General features: G+C 38.3%; 4 protein-coding genes and 1 pseudogene across 4 annotated transcripts; 3 read left to right on the top strand and 2 right to left on the bottom strand.

The window, feature by feature from the left end:
* Positions 1 to 418: 418 nt before the first annotated feature.
* Positions 419 to 1,189, bottom strand: LOC148923748 (zinc finger protein CONSTANS-LIKE 3-like; annotated as a pseudogene).
* A 546-nt stretch (positions 1,190 to 1,735) lies between these two features.
* Positions 1,736 to 4,666, top strand: LOC125203161 (FAD/NAD(P)-binding oxidoreductase). Its single transcript, XM_048101461.2, has 5 exons — positions 1,736 to 2,422; positions 3,311 to 3,410; positions 3,517 to 3,612; positions 3,706 to 3,786; positions 4,446 to 4,666. Exons 1-5 carry the CDS (start codon positions 1,893 to 1,895, stop codon positions 4,506 to 4,508), a joined length of 870 nt encoding a protein of 289 aa, XP_047957418.1. The 5' UTR covers positions 1,736 to 1,892; the 3' UTR covers positions 4,509 to 4,666.
* A 916-nt stretch (positions 4,667 to 5,582) lies between these two features.
* Positions 5,583 to 14,777, top strand: LOC125204155 (Endosomal targeting BRO1-like domain-containing protein). Its single transcript, XM_048102721.2, has 9 exons — positions 5,583 to 6,080; positions 6,533 to 6,840; positions 7,850 to 8,803; positions 9,821 to 9,910; positions 10,287 to 10,355; positions 11,297 to 11,437; positions 12,298 to 12,346; positions 13,236 to 13,339; positions 13,926 to 14,777. The coding sequence occupies exons 1-9, from the start codon at positions 5,711 to 5,713 to the stop codon at positions 14,454 to 14,456; spliced, it is 2,616 nt and encodes an 871-aa protein (XP_047958678.1). The 5' UTR covers positions 5,583 to 5,710; the 3' UTR covers positions 14,457 to 14,777.
* A 147-nt stretch (positions 14,778 to 14,924) lies between these two features.
* Positions 14,925 to 16,749, bottom strand: LOC125204158 (S-adenosyl-L-methionine-dependent methyltransferases superfamily protein). Its single transcript, XM_048102725.1, has 3 exons — positions 16,549 to 16,749; positions 15,753 to 16,421; positions 14,925 to 15,415 (listed from the first exon to the last, which is right to left on the bottom strand). Exons 1-3 carry the CDS (start codon positions 16,747 to 16,749, stop codon positions 15,074 to 15,076), a joined length of 1,212 nt encoding a protein of 403 aa, XP_047958682.1. The 3' UTR covers positions 14,925 to 15,073.
* Positions 16,750 to 18,639: 1,890 nt separating this feature from the next.
* Positions 18,640 to 20,849, top strand: GLIP6 (GDSL-motif lipase/hydrolase 6). The gene is made up of 4 exons (XM_048102723.2): positions 18,640 to 19,085; positions 19,147 to 19,280; positions 19,810 to 20,266; positions 20,496 to 20,849. Exons 1-4 carry the CDS (start codon positions 18,854 to 18,856, stop codon positions 20,726 to 20,728), a joined length of 1,056 nt encoding a protein of 351 aa, XP_047958680.2. The 5' UTR covers positions 18,640 to 18,853; the 3' UTR covers positions 20,729 to 20,849.
* Positions 20,850 to 21,233: the final 384 nt, after the last annotated feature.

The raw sequence follows: 21,233 nt of genomic DNA, 5'->3' as shown, positions 1-21,233 counted from the left end.
AGTGCTCCGCCTGAATTATTTCAGCCTAAAGTCAAGGTGTACAGTGCGGGCCACAACTACAAACTAGGGTCATGCATAAATAGTTAGTGAACACCGAACCGCCGACTTCCTCATAATTTGACCCATTTATGCTCAGTTAATGAACACCAAACGGACCCTTATTATTATTGTTTATGTACTCTCCGGTACAAACATAGATAAGATATTCTCAATAAGTTTAACCAAAAACAGTTAGTCACTTAAATTAGAGACACCGATCTAATTCTTTCTTCAAATGTGTACTTACTATTACAATTGAAAATAAGAGAGTTAAGGCAAAAAATGGTCCCTAACATATGACTGTTTTACCAATTTGGCCCCGAACATTATCTTTTTGATTATTTGGTCCCTCACAAATTAACTATGACCCGAATCGGTCCTAACTTGACGGAACCGTCAATAATAGACGGTAACCCCTCCGCCGCCTCAAACCCCGCCGCAACCCTCGCCGCCTCAAACCCGCTGCAACCCATGCCGCCTCAAAAACCCTCCTGTAATTACCGTCTATTATTGAGAGCTTGTTATGCACCAGCACGACTCCGTCGGCGGCGGAGTAATGCTTGTGCTCGCTATCGACGATTTGGTGCGGCTTGCATTTGAGATCCTGATCCAGATACGGATCCACATCGGAGAACAGCGACATGTACTCCGGCAACCCAGATTCCTCAATTTTGCTATTCGGGTCGGGCAGGAGCCACGACGCTGCCTCGGCCTCCTCCTCGGAGCTGGCAGCGGCGGCGTCGGCGTCGTAGAAGGGGGAGACGGGGAGGCGGTTGTGGTGGCGGGCGAGGGGGTTGGCGGAGTGGATGTTGGCGGCGTAGAGGGCGTCGGCGTCGGCCTTGCAGGTGAAGGAGGCAGGGGCCTGCTCGCAGATCTAGACACGGCCGTGGCGCGAAGCCAGCTCGTTTGCCGCGTGGACGTCGGCGTCGCACGCGCGGTAGAGGAAGGCGGAGTCGGCGCGGCAGAAGACGACGGTGGAAGCCGACTTGCAGGAGTCGCAGAGCTTCGCGCCGTTATCATTACCGTCTATTATTGACGGTTCCGTCAAGTTGGGACCGATTCGGGTCAAAGTTAATTTGTGAGGGACCAAATAATTAAAAAGATAATGTTCGGGACTAAATTGGTAAAACAACCATATATTAAGGACCATTTTTGGCCTTTAACTCAAAATAAGATAATCTCAATAAGTTTAACCAAAACAATTAGTCACTAAAATTACCGACATGTAATTACGCCTATGTCGTACTTCAAATATGTACTCTCTGATACGAATGACAATAAGACATTTTTAACCAAAAACAATTAGTCACTAAAATTATAGACAGTGAACTACCGTGGAATTCGTTCTTCAAATAATCAAATGTCTACTGCTTCCGCCGTCCCGCTTAAGATGACACGTTTTCCTTTTTAGTTTGTCCCAACTAAGATGACACGTTTCCTTTTTTGGTAACTTTCTCTCTCCAATTAATACACTCAACCACTTTTTCTCACTCCTATTAAAATATTCATCTTTCTTTATCTCTTTACTTTATACTTACACTCACCTTCTCTCTCTCCAATTAAACACTTTAACCAATAACTCCTAAAATCTCGTGCCGGCTAAGCAATGTGTCATTTTAGCCAGGACGGAGGGAGTAATATTTAATCTCAGTAGTCCTATATCACTATTCACTAGAAAATGTAATCTCAGAAACCTATCAACAGCCGCCACGTCAAACCTACCGCTTCTCGAGTACACCCACACGCACCTCAGTAAAGCACCGCCACACCATCCCGGCCCTGCATCCGCGGCGGCGCTTTCTAGCCTCCTCTGCGACCACCACCCCGCAATTCACATACAAACCTAACCAAAAATGGCGGTCACGATTCACTCGCCCACACTCAGCTCCCATGTCCCACCAATGACCCTCTCCAAACTTCGCCCCCTTCACCACCTCTCTCACCACCTCCGCCGCCGCAGCCTCGCCGTATCCGCCGCCGCCGTCCGCCAGGACACGACTCTCTGGACCCCGACGCCTCTGCTGAAAATCTCTCCCGCCGCCGAATCACTCTTCAGCATCACCATCGACGTCTCGGAATCCCCCGAGCTCGCCGCCTCTTACACGAAGGCGGGGCAGTATTTACAGCTCCGCCTCCCGGAGCCTGAATCCAAGCCATCGTTCCTCGCAATTGCATCACCGCCATCGGCCGCCGCGTCTAACGGCGTGTTCGAGTTTTTGGTGAAATCAGTCGCTGGATCGACTGCGGAGCTCCTCTGCGGGCTACAGAAAGGTGATCTCGTGGAGCTGAGTCCGGCCATGGGCAAAGGATTCGATGTCGACCAAATCTCTCCGCCTGAATCTTATCAGACCGTGCTAATTTTCGCCACCGGATCGGGAATTAGGTATAACTAAATATACAAATTAGATTAACATTTCACACTATCATTTAAGGTGATAAACTAGGGATTAAGATGACACAAATTTAGTCGCTTAAACAGTTAAACTTAAACTCAAACAGTAGAAACTACAATGCTAACTTGTACGCTGCTCCACATTTAGGAACTATAAATATGAACTTTTTGCAGACTTGTTCAGTTTACTTTCTTCATACTTGAGGTCGTATATTGAATGGTGTTTTCAGTTGCAACCCAATGTTTGTGATAATGTGTCATATGGTAACTGTATATCGGTAGGCTGGGAAATAGATGCACTGAGCATAATTTAGCAGGCATACAAAGCTCATAACGAAAGTCCTTAGGGCGTTCATGATCTGTTTATTTTGGGGTAATACCTGAAAATATATGTGACAACCTTGTTTAAAGAGAAATAGAGAATGAGTCGCATGTTAACTGTATTCTTAGGCCGGGAAAGGGATGTACTGGGGAGAATATGGTAGGCATAACATGCATGTAAATTCCCTCAGGCGTCAATGTGTCATTAATAAGTTTGTATGTCTCTCTATGTTTTGTTTTCTTTTCAGCATTGGATTACTTTTTAAATAATCGTTTGGTAATGCCCATGCCAGTTTTAAGGTTAGGTATGTTTGATTAGTCACCTTTGGTCAATAAAATTGTTCAGGATATTGATCACGTTCTTGGTTCTGGAATGTAGTAATACAGTAGAGTGCTTTTCCCCGTGCATTACCTGTGGTTCATAATGGTCATTTTTCTATTCAGGAATTACGTCTAAAGGGAAAGAAATACTCTGATTTTATTAGTATTAGTATTTAGATTATGATTAGTGTGATCCCTTTCCCTTCTGTTCACTTTTTCTTCTTTTTTAATGTATAGCCCCATACGGTCTTTAATCGAGGCAGGCTTTGGTGCTGAAAAGAGATCTGATGTCAGGCTCTATTATGGAGCTAGAGACCTTAACAAGATGGCATATCAGGTCAGTTGTTGTCTTTGTAAATTTTATAGCAAAGGGTTGAAATATGTGATCTTGATATGGAGTGAAGATTGAAGAACATCTTGCCCTAAAATGAATATTGATGCAGGAGAGGTTTAAAGCCTGGGAATCTTCGGGAGTCAATATTGTACCTGTACTATCCCAACCCGGTGATGGTTGGACAGGGCAGAAAGGCTATGTACAGGTCAATAGCACATTTGCTTCTATGAACCTTGATTTTGTTTGTGTGTATGTGTAAATGGCAAGTTCATATTATCTCAATACTACTATTTTGCAGGATGCTTTAGCTAGAAATAAAAATATCACCAACCCACAGTCTACCGGCGTGGTTCTCTGTGGCCAAAAGCAGATGGCTGAGGTTAGTTCTTATCAAGAATTTTTAAAAATATCATCACTAGCCACCCTTATGAGAGTGGTTTTAATTAGTTTGGTATTTTGCCCTTTTCTGTTAGTATATCAATTCATTCTTAATAGCCAGTCATATTATAGCGTCGCATCAATCAGGCTTTGCTAATCCCTTTGGATCTTCGGACCCCCTTTTGTATCTATTTGGATCTGAAGAAACATTTAGATATCCATACATAAAGATGGAAACTTTAAGGTCAGTATGTGGAAAACAAAGAACCTTAAAGCTAAGAACTAAGCACTTCTGAACATTGGTATGCTTTGTCACCCATTAAAATGTTATTGTAGACAGATTAGCACGAATGATCACAGTGGATTTACAAGATTTGCTAATTCCACTGTCACCTATCCTTCATGCTAGAGATTTTTCATTTTAGTTTTTGCTGTGATCAAATAAGATGTGTTGCATATATTTATAGCTGGCAAATACATAGGAAGATTTTACTCCTATTATTGAATTGGGATCAATCTGAAATCTGAATATAATTTTTGTGGTAATTTTAGGGCTGTGCTGAATGCTCTGTTTGAGCGTTAATATTCAAATATACAGTGAGGAAAAAAAATAAAGTTTACTTGAACAACAATCCCAATTTAACGATTATCTTGTTGCAGGAGGTGACCTCTATTGTTGTGGGTGATGGAGTGTCGAGTGAAAAGATTTTGAAGAATTTTTGATGAGGTGACATGTAGTAAATTTTGGTTACTGTGAAATCACCATTTATGTTCAGCATCAATGTATCTGCTGAAACAGTAGTAGGATAATATTATTTTCTGATCAATGTATCAAAAATAAAATCAATAATGATCAGATTGCAGTATCCACTTTGGTTTCAGTCTCGTATTTTTATTATGTGGAATAAGTTTTATTGGTATCATCTTGCATAATGCATAGGCAAAATATAGGATCTCTTTTTGGATTGATAATTATAGAACAATAATGAAAGTTCACGTTGTTATTGGAAAATGGTGTACTTATTATAAATTTATAATTGTAGATAAATTAGAGTTTTGTCGTTGCTACACACGCGTGAAAATGGGCAAAACCTTGGATTATGAAGTCTAGCATCGTTTTAGGTTAACTATATTTTATAAGTTACTTAATAAAAATTTACTAGTATATTCATAAAAATTCAACAATCCTTGTAAACAAGAAACCATTTTTTTAATAATGGTCTCACTGCGGATGACGTGCTTGCAAATAAAACATTTAAAAATCCCGGATAGGATATACGTGGTTTTTTTTATCCAAAATAAAAAATAAGAATAAATTATCAAAATAATTACGAAGATTGATATCTGTTCCACAATTTTAAAACTCATTCATAAAATCTATGATATTCAGATTTAAACTCAAATATTTCAGAGTCGAAAAATTATACGTGTACATAAACTTTACTGTCAACAAATTAAATAATGTAATTTATTCATAAAGAAAACACGCATTATTTAGTTGAAAAATATGAACACTAACTATAAATTTTCACTATAAAATAACAAAAATAAATTAAAGCTTATATTTTTTCCGGCATATTTTTAAAATTATGAGATGGAACATAATTTAATTAAAATTCATAATTTTTTGTAATTTATAAAATAACAATACTCCTATAACTTCAATAATAAAGATAAAGAAAAGAAAAAAATATTCAACAAACTTTGATTAAATTCGGTTATCATCACAGGCAAATAAGTCTCTTGCTTTCCAATTAAGCAAATTAAAAAAATTGGCAAAATAAAATCTAGAAGATAGTTACCGATTCCCAAAATTTAGCAATTCCCAACCACAACGATATTTACTTGTATTCTGTCTGAACTCTGAATAAGTTTGGGTATCACCTAGAGTTCTCCGATCAATCGCCGCCGATCAACCGTAATTAATGGCATCGGCGTCGTCGACTACTCTCACCAACGTCATGCTGGCGATCCTCGAGAAAAAGACCAACTCTCTCGACCTCTACAGGCCGCTGCGCAACTTCATCGCCATCAATTACTCCGAGCGCGAGGCGCAGAATCTGGAGGATGATCTCGACACTCTCAAGCAGCTCCGCTCCGACGTCGAGCGCGGCGCCGGATCCGACTCGCTCTCAGCTCGCCGCGACCTCCTCCAGAATTACTATAAAGCCCTATGCGCGGTGGAGTCTAGGTTTCCGATTTCGCCGGACAAGGATCACGTCAATACGGTGTCCTTCACTTGGTTTGACGCGTTTAAGAACCGCCAGAAGGCTTCTCAGCAGAACGTACATCTCGGTAGGTGCTTGTGTTCTACTGATTGATTATGAAGTTCGTGTTATAATCTTGCTGTGAGAGTTTGCATGTGCGATTGTTGCTGTGAGGCGAAATGTTCATATCCCTTAGCGTCATTCTGGAAATTGCAATTCTATCAAGGAATGATGTTCATAGCTGATGGTCTATATACTTGGTAGATGTAACCTAGCTTTGGCCTTTCCTTTTATATGTTTGTCCAATGGCTCTTCACAGCTGAGTTTCTTCGTTGGGAGAAGCAACCTAAATTAAGGAAAGGTGTAACCTCATCAATTTAGGAGGTTTTGTTTACTTCAAGAGTTTTGTTGATTATTAGTAATTCAAGCATAAATTACTTGACTAACTCAATTGCAGGAAATATGAAATCCTTTTTCTCGCTCAATCTCACTATATGCTCATGTGAATTGAATTTTCATTGTCCTAATTTGTCTGTGTAGAAAAAGCTGCTGTGTTATTTAATTTGGGGGCAGTGCACAGTCAAATGGGACTAAGTTTTGATCGGTCTGCTGTGGAGGGCAGGAGGCAGGCTTCACATTCATTTATAGCAGCGGCTGGGGCATTTGCATTTTTGAGAGATAATGTTGCAATGAAAGCATCGGTTGGTAGCTCAATCACACTGGATATATCAGTTGAGTGCGTGGGGATGCTGGAGAGGCTGATGTTAGCTCAGGCACAGGAATGTGTGTATGAGAATACCATAGCAAAGGGAAGCAGTGCTGGAGTCTGCGCGAAGATTTCAAGACAGGTATATGTGTCAGCTAAGGTTTTCCTGATAATCCTTTGCTTGTCTGCGGGCATTATGTTTTAGAAGTGCTTGGCTAAAATTTAGAATATATATATAGGGAATGGAGACAATCCTAAGAAGATCTATTTCCTTATGGTTTATTCTTGGCGAATACATATAAAATTCTTCAAAGCTTTAAGATGACCCAGTTTTTATTCTACTGTGTCTGGGTTTGCTCACTTTGTCAGATCTTCTTTTGTTTACAAATATAGTACTCCCTCCGTCCCACAAAAGATGTCACACTTTCTTTTTAGTTTGTCCCACAAAAGATGTCACATTTCCTTTTTAGGAAAAAGTTCTCTCTCACGTGAATATAAAAATTATATTTTCTCTCTCCATTTAACACACAAAACAAAACCTCCTAAAATCCCGTGCCGTCCCACAAGTGTGACATCTTTTGTGGGACGGAGGGAGTAGTATATCATAAATTAGGTGTGGAAACTTCTATGGTTTTCTTGGAGGTCTTATCAGCTCCCATGCTTGGTGTTAAATAGAAAGTGAGAGTGGGAAAGAGGAAAATGTGTTTCTTTAAATTGCTATATGTTTTCTTTGGAGGTCTAGTCGTCCTGGAAATATGCCTTGTTAGGTACCTGGTGGGTTGCTGATGTATCTAGTTCTCAGTGTCTTTCTTTCAGTTTTGACTGTTAAATTGAAGAGATCTCTTCATGCTCCTGCAATATTTCTTCTGTCATATGGAAACCAGGAAAGATATTCTTATGAATTTATCTGCCTGTAGTCAATACATAGTATTTGGTTGATGACTTGGTTGTGTCAATTACTTTCATTAAGTGATAGATTGTTTACCTGAAGGAACTATTGACTTCTGACGAAGGTGTTTTTTCCATTTTGCTTTATTACTATTATATTTCTGTTACAGAATGTCTATAATAAAATAATTATATAATCTACAGCAGTTCAAGTCTTTAAGTTTAATTTCATTTGACAATAATTTAAATGACCTTGATTACAGACTGGGCTATTCTACGAGGAAGCTTTTGCACCGTTGGCTGTTGCCCCTTTAAATCAGCACCTTGACAAAGGCTGGATTGCCCATGTTCAGCTAAAAGCAGCTTTGTTTTATGCAGAGGCTTGCTATAGGTATAGTTTAGAGCTACATGATAAAGAAGAAATTGCAGAGGAAATTGCACGCTTAAAAAGTGGGGTTAATGCCTTATCTGAGGCCAAAAAAACAGCTCCTAGAGGGGCATCCCAACAGCTCTTGGATGCAATTAACAAATTAGAGATTAGTATGAACCACAATCTGGAAAGGGCTATGAAGGAAAATGACAGAGTGTACCTAATGAGGGTTCCTCCTGCTAGTTCGTTATCACCACTTCCCGCATTTGCTATGGTGAAGCCTATGCCAATGGGTGAGGTGTTGGATGCAAGCAGGGAGAGGATGTTTGCAAGTCTTGTTCCTGATAGTAGTGCCAAAGCCCTTTCTAGATACACCGAAATGCTTGATGAAATTACTAGGACCCAGGCTGAGAAATTACAGCAAGGAAGTGAACTAGCTCGAGTGAGACTAAAGGAAATGGATTTGCCTGACTCTATTCTTGCTCTGGAAGGGAACTTCACTCTACCAACTGCACTAAAAGAAGAGGTGGAAGCAGTGCAGATATGTGGTGGCCCAGCTGGTTTGGAAGCTGAGCTTCAGCAACTGAAAGATTTAAGGAGGGTAAACCATGAGATGTTGGTACAGATAGAGGAACAGTTGCAGAAGGAGACAACAGAGGATTCACAGTTTAGAAACCAATTTGGAAGTCGGTGGACACGACCTCAATCGAGTACCCTGACAAAGAATTTGCAGGACAGATTAAATAGGTTTACAGCTAATCTGAAGCAAGCTGCAGAAAGTGATGCTCGCATCGAAAGATCCGTTAGAGAAAACGCAGCACTTTTGTCAATCCTTGACTGCCGTCCAGTAAGCCTTTGAACCTCACTTGGTAGTCTAGTTTTGCAGTCCTTGATATCTTGAAGTAAACTTTTTGAGTATTTCCCCGGGACTTGTAAAAAGGACATTTAGAAAATATTGGTTGACTATGAACATCTTGGCCGCACATCTGTGTCTAAAATACATCATGGTCTACTTGATTCCTCAATATGATAGCTTGATAGGCTCATAGACCTCCTTGCGGTTTGTGGGATCTTTATCATACACCTAATAAGGAATCTTATAACTCAAGATTGTTCATGGTTGACTGCCTAGGGTGTTCATATAGGATTTGAACTTCTTAATTTTCCAATTTTCTTTAATTTAGAGCTTGTAAGTTTTTCTCCCCGCAAAACAAATAATACTCCCTCTGTCCCCTAAGAATATGCAATTTGGGTTCGGCACTGGTTTTAATGTATAATTGGTAAAGTAAGAGAGGGGTAGAGAGAAAAAAGTAATTGAAGTATTGTTAGTGGAGAATGAGTCCCACCTCATTAGAGAGAAAAGACTTTCCAAAATTAGAAAGTGCATATTCTTGTGAAACGGACTAAAAAGGAAAGAGTGCATATTCTTGTGGGACGGAGGGATTATACTAGATCTATGTTGTATTATAATCAAGTGCTTCAAAGTGTAAAAGAGAACAATGTAACTTGTCTCTATTGTTTTCAAATCCTCCCTTCGTTCCTTAAAACGTGGCCCATTTTACGGGCTCATGGATTAATAAATGCTAGGTAAGTGTGTAGATGAGTGAAAAAATAGGCCCACATTTTATTATAAGGGTAGTGTATTCAATTGTGAATAAGTTGATTGAGCAAGGAGAAAATATACGGGGTACAGGTGGGGCAGTTACCACAAATGGAATGAGTAATGTTTTGGGGGACAAACTAAAATGGCAAAATGGATAATGTTTTACGGGATGGGTGGAGTATTATCTTGTCACCCTTTTTGCTGTAGATTCTTTTGGCAAAAACATAATACTCATGATTTCTCATTGTTGGCTTGTGATAGATTGAATCTGCTCTGCCAACTCTCGCCAGGCCTATAATGTCTCTCGATGCAAATGAAGATGCTGTGGTTGGAGCCTTGAAGCAGAATTTGGTATCTGTTTTTTGGAGGCCTTTTCTTACTTTTTAAAACCAATGATCAAATATCTCAAACTTCTTATAGGGCTGGAAATATTCAATTTTTACCTGATATGAGTCTTGGATATGCATGAATGAACTTTGAAAAGTTAGCAATTAGTGTGCACTAGATACTGTTTCTTTATTTGTTGATTCATTTTTTTTATTATTCTCAACTTTGAAAAGTTATAGCCATGAATTTATAGCTGAGAATGGTGGTGAAAAGTTTTGACTCTGCACGCCATGATTGAGCATTGATATGCAGAATAATAGATGGGAATTTTGTAGTTTCTCAAAGACCACTCTGAAAGTTCTGTATCAAGAATCTTCTAACTCTTTATGTGTGTCTGCAGAGGCAATTGGAGATTCTTGGTTCTCACAGAGCAGGGCTGGAGGACATGCTAAAAGAGATGAAGAGGAAGGTAATATGCATTCAGTAATTCACTGGGGGTTTTATTTAGTTCCTAATCTCAAACTTGGCACATTCCAATTTTTATGTGGCCCATGTTTCTTATCTTACATATTGAGTTTTCAACTACTTAAAACTGTACGTCTCTCACATGATCTGAGCCATCTGATATATTTTGTGTTGGATCATTGGGCATATGATTTTTAGAATGGGAATAATGAGTTTAGCACATTCCAGTGCAGTATGTGGCCATGTTTCTCATGACTTATCCAGTTTACAACTACTTAAAAACTGTATTTCTCTGCGCATGATCTGAGTGTTCTGATATATTTTGTGTTTCATCATTGGGCATATGCATTTTAAAATGAGAATATTGAGCTGCGTATTTACTTTTTTACAACTCCAAACTATTACTACTATATTCTTATTGTTAATGAATAGTCTGATATCATAGGGCTGATCCAAAGACAAGGAGCTACATTTCTATTTTCCATGGATATGTTCTGATCCAGTTTGTTGGAAATTAAGAGGGACCATTTTAACTGAACTTGATTTTACTACCTATGTACTTCTTCTCTCACTGTATTCAAAGTTAATTCACAACCCCCCCCCCCCCCCAATCAAATGACTAGGATTCCATTCTTTTAGAATACATCAGTTGCGTTGAAAATGTTAGTGAAGATCTATGCTCCTCAATTACTGAAGGTCAAAATGAATTATAGGCTGAACAAAAACTGGATGTTAGCAGCTCATGAGTTCCGAAGAAATGATATCTATGACTAACATTGATGTGGTCTTAGTATTCACAGCTACTTATAATTCTTACAAATCAGTTCAGTTTTTCAAATGAACTCATGTAAATATAACTAATTTATGTTGCTTGGCCATATACATTTCTTGCATAGTTTAATTGATTGTTATCACATTTGGTTGACTTACTGTGCTATGGTTCAGGATGACATTCTACCTAAGTTGATGACATCTACTGGATCTCAAGAGGATCTTTTCAGGAAGGAGTTATCGAAATATGACAGCATTTGTCAAGAAATTGCTGAGAACCTTGATTCTCAGGAACACTTGTTAACTGAAATCCAGGTCTGTTAGGTTTGGACTCTGGTTACATCTCTTCATCACGGTCACCTACATGCAAATTTTGCATATATTGTGCATGTGCATGAACTTCTTTTCAACAATTTTCTGATTGAAAAACTTGGGACAACGTTAGTCTGACTGTCGCATCAGCAGTTAAATTTGGGTATAAAATTATCTGACTCTTAACCCTCATCTGCATTCAAAATGAGATTTTTTTTAACATTTATATACACTTTATACTGTTCTCTCAAAAACCGACAGGATGTATCCATTATTTAATCAAGTAAAACTTCTTGATCAATTGAATCAATTGTTCTGTGAGGTCTAGAAGTGAACTGTAAGTGTGTATTTTCTCTAACCCGAGAATGTGATACATGTAAAAGAATGTTATTCCTTCATAAAGAGGCTAGCTGAAGAACCCCCATCCCCAAAAATGGTCGAGCTTTCTGCCAAAAAAAAGTAATTTGAGAAATAAGCTTCTTTCCTGTGCATTAGCTCTTCCCCCATCTTAGATGGCTTAGCCACGCTCGGTGCCACAAAATGATTGAGAACTACGACCGGTCGAAATGCATTTTGTTCTTTGTATTAACAAGTATTGCATGACTGAATAATTCAAGGAAGAGCGCACTGCAGGGAGGTTCCTTTATTGTAGATGACTTGTCAGGCAGATGAAGGCATTCGAGTAGTTCATTTAACATTATCTTTTGAGCTGCCTCTCTGAATCTCTTTTAAATATTTCCTTCTGCACTGCCTTCTTACCCAATGTTTGTTGAAATGGATTAGTGATTACAAAGCGGATGTGATTAAAAGCTTTATTATTCATTTATGAAATTATTCGTTAACTAAGCATTAATTTTGTACAGGCTCAAAATGATGAGTTCGCTGCTATCTTCAACCTAGAAGATTATAAAGGTACATTATCTAGTTCGTGATGTTCTGGGGTTATACATGGCATGCCTGGACATTTTGTAATCCATTTTGCTGATCTATCCAATCAAAGCTGGTGATTATGATATTGAATAGATTTAACTATCATCTTGATACTTGTCTTTGTCTATTTAAGAATTCATAAACAATTAAGCATTCACATTGATTGACAAGATAATAAAGGATATAATGGGTTATTGCAGTGTGACGTATAGTTCTCATGTGGGTAGTTCTATTTGCTAATGCTTCTCGAGTACGTCATCACTCATCAGATTCTTCCAAAACTTTAAACTGGCAGCCTGGACAATATTAAATCATAATGTTTAACATTATTGTATAATATGCAAATGACTATTAACATTCTCAACCAGTTTGCTTGAAAATTTCTGATAAGAGTGAAGAGTGGAAAATCAGAAATAATATTGCTGACAGTCCTGACGCATAAACTCGCCTACCAAATACTCTAATTCAAAGCATGACTTGAACAACTAAAAAAGAAAGACTAAATACAAACTCTAACCAAGCCATGCGGGCCCATGGATTAGGACTCGGCCCAACTATATAAAAATAACAGAATAACTGGAATTCATAAAATCAACTGCATTGCCCTTTGCCTTCCAAAAGCATGCTTGGGATCCTTGCTATTTTGATCTTTGCTGATAATTCTTGATATGAATTTCTTTTCTTCTTTGCATCCTTTTCTTGCAGTTAGTGATGGTATATGATGAATTATTGCTGAACTTGGTACATGCGAAGATAGTTAATGTACTTTTTTGAATTGAATTTGCTTGAAATATTTAAGACCAGTAATGATGCTTAAAAGTTAACTATTTTGCTTACTGTGTATTGATTTTCTCTTGCTTTTAATTGACAGCATCCCGCGAAAATGGATACAGACAGATTGAAGCTGCCATAGCAAAGTTCCGTGAAATTAAGGACAACATCAATGAAGGACTGAAGTTTTATGTCACCCTTCAGGTATAAATGTCATGCTTGGGACTGCAGTTTTATGTTACCCTTTAATGGAGGTTGAAATTGATTGTAATCAAGAAGTAAATGTGATGTTTCTGCATAGTAAGTATAGAAGTTACTTGAAAGTTGCAAGTAATAGGCCTGGATCATACTGCTACTGAATCCCTTAATGAGATGTATTCAGGTGCCTTCTACATCTGCCCTATGGGTTTAAAAATACCTGTCAAAATGATTGTAACTATAGGAACAGAGGAGAAGATAAAATCTTTATGTGGACAAGGCTAGATGTGGAGGACTTACTTCATGTCACAAGCATAAACTACCAATAAGAATAACTGGATGAGTAGTTTAATTTTCGGGTGTTTGCTAAGATGTTACTAATGTGGAAGGTGTAATTAAATTGATTATAATTCAAGGTTTTTTCTAAAATGATTACTGGAAACTTCAAAGGAGCTTATATAAGAACAACTTCTTAATTTGTCCTATTTCCTTAGGAACACCATTCAACAGGGTTATTCTCTAGTTTCTGTTATAACCATGAAGATTCATTTATCTGACTATCTTCTTTATTTGGGTTTGTGTTGCAAAACAGGACGCTATCACAATCGTAAAGCAACAGTGCAGTGATTTTGTGATGACTAGAAATATCCAGTGTCGTGAGATGCTTGAAGATGTTCAGAAGCAGATGTCTGGTCTTAGTTTCCAGGATGGAAAAAACACTGCTAGTTACTCATTTCCTTCTGCTGGGCAGCCTCATCAGACTCAAAGAATCAATTCTCAACAGCAGCAGGATCCGGGGTACGTGCCAAACTCATCTCAACCTTCGGTTTCCACTTACCAACCACCACAGCAGCCAACTATGCCCATATATTCTCAAACTCCTCCATATAGAAGCCAGCAACAACCTACACCTCCCTATCATGCACCCGTTTCAAGTTCATATCAGCCTCCCCAACAGCAACAACCTCCAGCGAGCCATGAATATGGGCAACCTGCATATCCTGGTTGGCGGGGTCAATACTACAATGCCCCTCCTCAGCAAGCTGGATCAATGCCGCGCCCTCCTTACACTATTACACCTCCATATCCACCTTCCAACCAGAGTGGCTACTACAGACAGTGAATTTTACTTACTATCTGTGTCAATGACTTCATATTGATTTCCTCCAATATCATTGTTCAGACATTAGAGAGATTGTGGTGTCGGCTTCTTCAATATTGAACTGTAACTGATCTTGCAAATGTGTTGGGTGCCTAGAGTTTGTGGTTTATTCATTATTTTGTATATCATTATAGAGGTTTAGCACCTCAGTTGTATATGATAATAATTGTGTGCTTGTGTGCTTTTTCCTATATATAGCTATAATATAAATATTTAATACCATCGGAGCATATTTTGTTACCACTGTAATTACAACTTGTGGAATCTCGGAGTTTAATTTTCCTTGAGCTGTTTTAGTTTGATACTCGTATAATGTTGTATTGTAACATGCTCTTATCAGGTTAAAGGGTTTTTACCATGCAGCATATGTGATTGATGCATCAGTAAATTATTCATATACTTCCTGAATATCCATTGAAAGTTTCAGGATTCACCCTAAATATTGCTTGAGTACATAACTTTATTCTGTAGAATATCTAGCAAACCCAAATGGGTAGCACAGTACAAGCTGATAACAGTTTAGATGGACTTTGCTTTTGATATGGGATGTGGCTGTATATAAGAAAAGTATTAGGTTATCACTCATCTTTGCGCTTGAGGAGTACAAATATTATTATTGATTTCTCATTGTCAGGGTCCAGGAAATGTGGTGAAGCTGCAATTTTCTTCTCGTAGCAGTCAAATAGTCCATCCATGATTTCACTTCCAAAGTGATTTATCAGCATTCCCTCAAAGACTGCCCTGAGGTATGTAGCTCGTGCTTTGGCGCTGCACAAGGTGCGCTTCCCTGGATTGTCAAGTATTTCCATCCTTTCGATAGTGAAACTGTTACTCCTCTCAATTATCTCCTTCAGCTCTTGGGGGATGGTAAAATACAATGGAAAGTTGAACGTGTCTACCTTTTGTTCGCTAATTATTCCCTGCAAATATGTTGAATTAGCACTTTATAACTATTTTTTGGTGCCTTAAAAAACGTTTTCCTTAGGCACATCTGATTCTCTCCGTGTGTGCGTCTCTCCCTTTTCAAATCTGTATAGTGGTTAGATGGCTTAGTCAGAATATAATGCCTTTATTTGCTATAGATTTCTCTATTTCGGGCTTCTGTTTATAGGAACATGTTTGAAGGAGATATATGGTTTTCCAGGCAGAATATTAGGGTGTACAATGATGTCCTAGAACTAGAATTATGTCCCATTAACAAAAAAAAGGTAGGCAAATTGTTACTATCTTTTTTAGAAAGTGAATATCGAACTTCACCTTATTGGCCATATCCAATAGGCAAGAACCTAGAAGATCAATTTCCGTTGGGGTAGTGAAGGATGTGGCGGAGCTCTTAAAGGCAGGGTCTGCCGGAACTAGAAGAGCCAGTAGTCCTCCAGCCACCAGCTCCTCTGCCCTAGCTTCTAGGAATGACTTGATATCATGAGCATAATGATGCGAATAGGCCTCAACCACTTCTTGTTTGGCCCCTGTGTAGTGAACCTTGCCTTTGTTCCATGCCGGAGACATATGGTCTGCCACAGCCTTTGGCACCTGAGAAAGCCAGTTAAGGGCACAAGTGCAGTAAGCAAAATCAAGGGATGCCTTGGGGAAAAGGCGACCATGAAAAGGACCAGGCACTCCTGCAGCATAATAATTTATTTGGGGTGGGAGTGATCGGAAAAGGGTGTTGAAATCGTTAATTAGCTGATCATTGAAGAACACATGAAACTCGGGGATTTGGGAAATTTGCCCTTTTTCTGCTATTAGCTTCTTCTCAATGGCTTGAGTGATTATCTGAATATAAGGAAATGAGTTCGTTCCTGTTGAACAGCCAAAATCAGCAATCCGTAAAGTCGATGTTTGGGTTGAAGAGAGGTGGCTAATATCAAGTTTGGCTGCTATTCCTTCTTCAATTACTGGCTTTGCAACATCTATTACTCCTCTCTGCAGTAAAAGGAGGAAACAGGTTAGAAACTAACAAAGTAATTTCTTGATCTTAGATTTCTGTTTCATAGCATCATAAATAAGTTACTTCCTGTGCAAGTACTAAAATATTTAGAGATATTTTTACCTGGTAAGAAGAGTTTAGTGCATAGCTATACTGCCCCTCTCCACCATTCATGGCGTAGAGGCCTAACAATGAGCTTTCCTTAGTTGGGCTGCCCATATTCAGCTCTGTTCTGCGGTTTGAATCCGCTAGCGAGCTGGATGTGATTCGGACACAAGTCCGAGGGTGTTGGAAGCAATGAAGAGTAGCATAATACTGAGCCATGTTTGTGTTAGCGTTTGTTGCATGGGGTTGTGTTTTGGACTAGTTATTTATAGAGAATCTGCATGCGCTTCACATTTATGCTTCAATTATAATAGAGCATCAACTAGTAATAAAATAATATTAAGTGTTATAGCTATTTATATGATTACGAGTAAATTCATCTATTATTTGTGGAAGAGAGAGAGAGACGTCTGACCTTAGCTGATACTTCAATCCATCATAATGCATATGGCGGTTGTTTGACTGAAGAAGAAATGACAGATAAATTTTATCATTTGATCAAAATAAAACAAAAAGTAAACGCCTCTAAATTTTTTTTATCATTTGCTCTGGAAATGCTAGTTAGGAATCCTAGAATTAATAATTTTATAATTAGGAGTAATAGTTAATTAAAAATAATGAAGATTTTCATTATAGCATTTAGAAGTCGTCCCACTTTAACGGTAGGTTAAAAAGCGATATACAACTCTCGTGTGACATTAGCACTTCTCCTTTAAACGGTAAACCTTCAATGCCATTGCCACTCTCCTCAAGGCGCATTGTTGCATGATTGCATGATGGCATCCATCTACATACGTCGTCGTCCCAAGGCGCGCTGAACTAAGTCCTCTTGATACCGAATATAGAATATGAGTTCCAAAAATGTATTCTCTTTGATTCAAAAGTCTAGGCCCATCACTGTTCATGACTTTTGATTATTTTTCCTCTTCACAACTTTTCTTTGTTTGGCTTATAATACTACTACTATAACTATAAGCAAAATCTAGGGAAAAGATAATAAAGGAAAATAGCTTGAGGTCAACTTAAATATTGAAAGCTAAGTTTTTAAAATTTTAATCGAGTTGCATACATATCCAGATATCCTCAACTGCGTTGATGAATCAAAGCTAATGTAGTCTAAAAAAGATAAAGAAAAGTGTTTGAGCTCATATTAAACTTAAAATTTAGATTTATAAAATTAAAGTTGAGCTGTCTACGTATCCTTAATTGTATGAGGAATCAAAGTTCACGTAGTTCTCTTAACTAGCCAACCTATTCATCTGACCCCGTCCTCGGTGAACACTTTCATGTCGCTCTTTTGACGAGTGTCCTAGCTAAGTTCTTGGAATCTCAGCAGGTCCGTCTTTGATCAATCATCAAGTAACATTATAGGGTCCATGTTTTGCAGACATGTCTGTCTCTATTATAAAAATAGTAGAGAAAATTTATAATTTGAAACAATTTAAAAAATTGATTTTAAACCAGTTTTCTAGTTTTTTTGCATACTATGGCCTGAAATTGAATGCATACACGCCTAGCTGTGAACCTACAGAAACCAACAGTTTGATTTCGAGAAAACCAAAATCAAGGTTATGGTTAGACACTGGTTTATGTAGTTTCAATTTGGGGAAACCAAAATTAAGGCTACGGTTAGACACCGGTATACGCATAATACCGGCTACTTCCGTCAGCCTTTTGCAGAGATAGGCTACACCCTTATCCAGTTTTGATCCGGAACTGGCTGTAGTAAAAATACTCACTTTATTCTACTCAAATGAACATATTTTTACTAATGTTTCATTCAAATGGACATTCTTATAAAAATGAAAACATTTTTATATTACATTAAACAATATTACTACATAGATTTTCATGGTGAAAATGAAGTACTAGTATTTAAGTTTGAATGGAAATACATACTAGGAAAGTAAGGCGAACAAAAAAGCGAGGGTGAGTGTGACGTCAAATTGGGAAGTTATAACCGCTTCAGACGATTCATAGTAGCTACTCTTTACCATTTGGTTGAAAGTGGTTTTCTTGGAAATCAACATCGATTCCTTTCTCATATTGCGCAGAAAGCAATACTATAATAAGTAATCAAGTTTTATTTAATAAATAGGAGTTTCAAATGAAGAAGAAAACTACAAATTGGTGTTGAACAGTTGAAGAAGAGTTGGCATAAAACAATATGGTGATCGAAGCCATGCATGCATTTAGTTAGTGTTGCTATGTCGTCTTCCTCGTTTTCCCGACATAACACCTCTCTCTCTATATATGTGCAAAATTCACAACAACTTTACTCAACTAATTGATTAATTTAATTTCTACAAAATCACTGGTAAAAATGGAGACACGGTTGCTGCTCGTCTCCGTCATTCTATTTCTTCTAGCAGCTTCCGCCATCGGATCTAAAATTCCGGCAATTTTCATATTTGGGGACTCGCTCTTGGACGCCGGAAACAACCCCTACATCCCAAATTGCACCGTTCAGGCGGATTTCCCGCCCTATGGATCCAGCTTCTTCGGCCGCCCCACCGGAAGATTCACCAACGGCAGAACCGTCGCCGACTTCATCTGTAAGTCCACACATTAATTTATTGGGAAATTGATCGGTGAATTAAGTGCGTGTGTGTGCAGCTGAGTATTTAGGCATTCCACTGCAAAAGCCATACATGGAGGTGATGAACGGAACGGAAAAGAAATTTCCGGCCAACGGAATCAATTTCGCCAGCGCCGGCAGCGGAGTTCTTCCGTCCACCAATACAATTTCTGTCAGTATATATTTATTCTCTCTCTCTCATAAAATCATAGCTTCATCTGCATATGAAAATGATTCTCTTGATTAAAAATTTGATAATTATATGTGTGAAATGTGAATGCACTGTTTCTAACTTCCAATTGAATTGAAGGCCATGTTTGTTGGTGTGATGATAATTTACAGAAGAATATGTTCTGGGCTTGTGGGCTCAGAAACATGAAATTTTAAAGGCTGCATTTTAATTTAGAATTTTTAGCTCTTTAATGGTTTCAGTTCTATAAAATAATCTCATTATCAATTCAAGGGTTGTGATTAATAAACATTAATTGGAATTTTAATATACTACTTAATTGAGAATTAGGTGAAAAAAGAGTATTTTGTTAATACCCTTTATCATCATTCGAGGCTTCCGCCCATAATTTTCTTTTTCCTATTTAGGAAATTTAACATTAGTTTGCCACTTTACTCTCCACTTTTTGTGACTAATGAAGTAGCTAGTATCACGAAAATATGTTGATGAATTGATTTGTATGAATGTGCAGGGAGTGACAGCAATCCAAGTCCAATTGCAACAATTCAAATCACTAGTCCAAAAAAATCAAATAGACAGAAAAGTCGTAAAAGATTCCTTGTTCTTGATAGAATCAGGATCGAACGACATATTCAGCTACTTTGATCCATCAACCTCAACACCCGAGGCCTATATACAAACCATGCTCGGACAAATCCACAACTTCGTCGATAACATCGTTAGCCTAGGGGCCCGCTGTGTCGCCTTGTTCGGACTAGGCCCGGTCGGCTGCGCCCCGGCTAGGTCCAATCTGCCCGGTGCCCCCCTCGGAAAATGCTACGACAAGTTGAATAAAATGGTCATGAAATACAACATGGGGTTGCAGAATTTGGTGAACGTTTTGCCTCGCACCCATCCCGGCACCATCGCTGTTTTTGGACGTGTTTATGAAACTATCCAAACCTATCGAGCACATCCTACGCGTTATGGTAATTTCTTCTGCTCTTTTAATTCCAAATATCATTCTACCATTATACTGAGAAATACTACTACTAGTAGTAAATGAATTTCCATGTGGGTTGTTCAGGTGGGGTTTAATATTGGTGTGACATTTCATTTACTGATTTAATATTGGTGTAGTTCATCAAATTTACTATACTACTAGTGTTTATGAGAATTATGTTGTAGTTAATTCATAAATTTGATTGTGTTGGACAGGGTTTGTGGATGTGGAGAACGCTTGTTGTGGATCTGGGAAACTAGGAGGACAGGTGCAATGCGGGAAGGTGGGCTACAAATTGTGTAAGAATCCAAATGAATACTTGTTTTGGGATTACTTTCATCCATCGGAACGGACTTGTGAGCTCATTAGCAAGGCCTTGTGGGCGGGCGGCCCGACTTCTATTATGCCCTTCAATCTCAAGCGGCTTGCCAATATGCCTGTCGCCTAATTGTTTAGGGTTCATATTTCATTGTTATCGTCATCTAAACGGTTTATGTTATACCGAAATGTTATTGGATTTTAGTTAATTCAACTTTTATTTATAAATTATGGTATTGGATCATGAAGAATATATGGTGTGATGCATCCATTCTATTGCTAAGTACTGGTAATATTTTAGGCAAAAGGTTGATAATGATGACTAACAATAAGTTATATTTATGGGTTGTAAAAGTTGGGGAATATAAAGAGCTCTTTTAACCAATTTGTAACGAACCCTGAATCAATATATTAAAAGTGAAGTGAGAGCGATTTAAATAGAATATTCACCTAACTTTAGAGAATATGACTGGTTTGGTCCAAGTCCAATTATGAATCTAGAAGGCCACCACGGCCTCATTTATTTAATTTGGGGTGTTTTCCAAAACAAGAAGAAATATTCCGTTGAAACTCGTTGATTAGTATGCACCTACCTTCGAGTCAACACTTGGCAAATGTAGAATTTATGACCTTTC

This window comes from Salvia hispanica, chromosome 6 (genome assembly GCF_029641045.1).
Source record: "Salvia hispanica isolate PSC_SH4W2 chromosome 6, Shi_PSC_v1, whole genome shotgun sequence".
NCBI classification, from domain to species: domain Eukaryota; kingdom Viridiplantae; phylum Streptophyta; class Magnoliopsida; order Lamiales; family Lamiaceae; genus Salvia; species Salvia hispanica.
The sequence above is the reverse complement of the archived record's forward strand: the minus strand, read 5'-3'. Positions and strand labels throughout refer to the sequence as shown.

Bases quoted from the DNA above. Each gene is read 5' to 3' on its own strand.
- LOC125204155 (XM_048102721.2), top strand. From the start codon at position 5,711: ATGGCATCGGCGTCGTCGACTACTCTCACCAACGTCATGCTGGCGATC. The intron at 8,804-9,820 runs GTAAGCCTTTGA...GGCTTGTGATAG, and splicing joins CAATCCTTGACTGCCGTCCA to ATTGAATCTGCTCTGCCAAC. The intron at 11,438-12,297 runs GTCTGTTAGGTT...AATTTTGTACAG, and splicing joins ACTTGTTAACTGAAATCCAG to GCTCAAAATGATGAGTTCGC.
- LOC125204158 (XM_048102725.1), bottom strand. From the start codon at position 16,749: ATGGCTCAGTATTATGCTACTCTTCATTGCTTCCAACACCCTCGGACT. The intron at 16,422-16,548 runs GTAAAAATATCT...CTTTTACTGCAG, and splicing joins CACTAAACTCTTCTTACCAG to AGAGGAGTAATAGATGTTGC. The intron at 15,416-15,752 runs GTGAAGTTCGAT...ACATATTTGCAG, and splicing joins TATTGGATATGGCCAATAAG to GGAATAATTAGCGAACAAAA.
- GLIP6 (XM_048102723.2), top strand. From the start codon at position 18,854: ATGGAGACACGGTTGCTGCTCGTCTCCGTCATTCTATTTCTTCTAGCA. The intron at 19,086-19,146 runs GTAAGTCCACAC...GTGTGTGTGCAG, and splicing joins AACCGTCGCCGACTTCATCT to CTGAGTATTTAGGCATTCCA. The intron at 19,281-19,809 runs GTCAGTATATAT...ATGAATGTGCAG, and splicing joins CGTCCACCAATACAATTTCT to GGAGTGACAGCAATCCAAGT.
- LOC125203161 (XM_048101461.2), top strand. From the start codon at position 1,893: ATGGCGGTCACGATTCACTCGCCCACACTCAGCTCCCATGTCCCACCA. The intron at 2,423-3,310 runs GTATAACTAAAT...TTTAATGTATAG, and splicing joins GCCACCGGATCGGGAATTAG to CCCCATACGGTCTTTAATCG. The intron at 3,613-3,705 runs GTCAATAGCACA...ACTATTTTGCAG, and splicing joins GGCAGAAAGGCTATGTACAG to GATGCTTTAGCTAGAAATAA.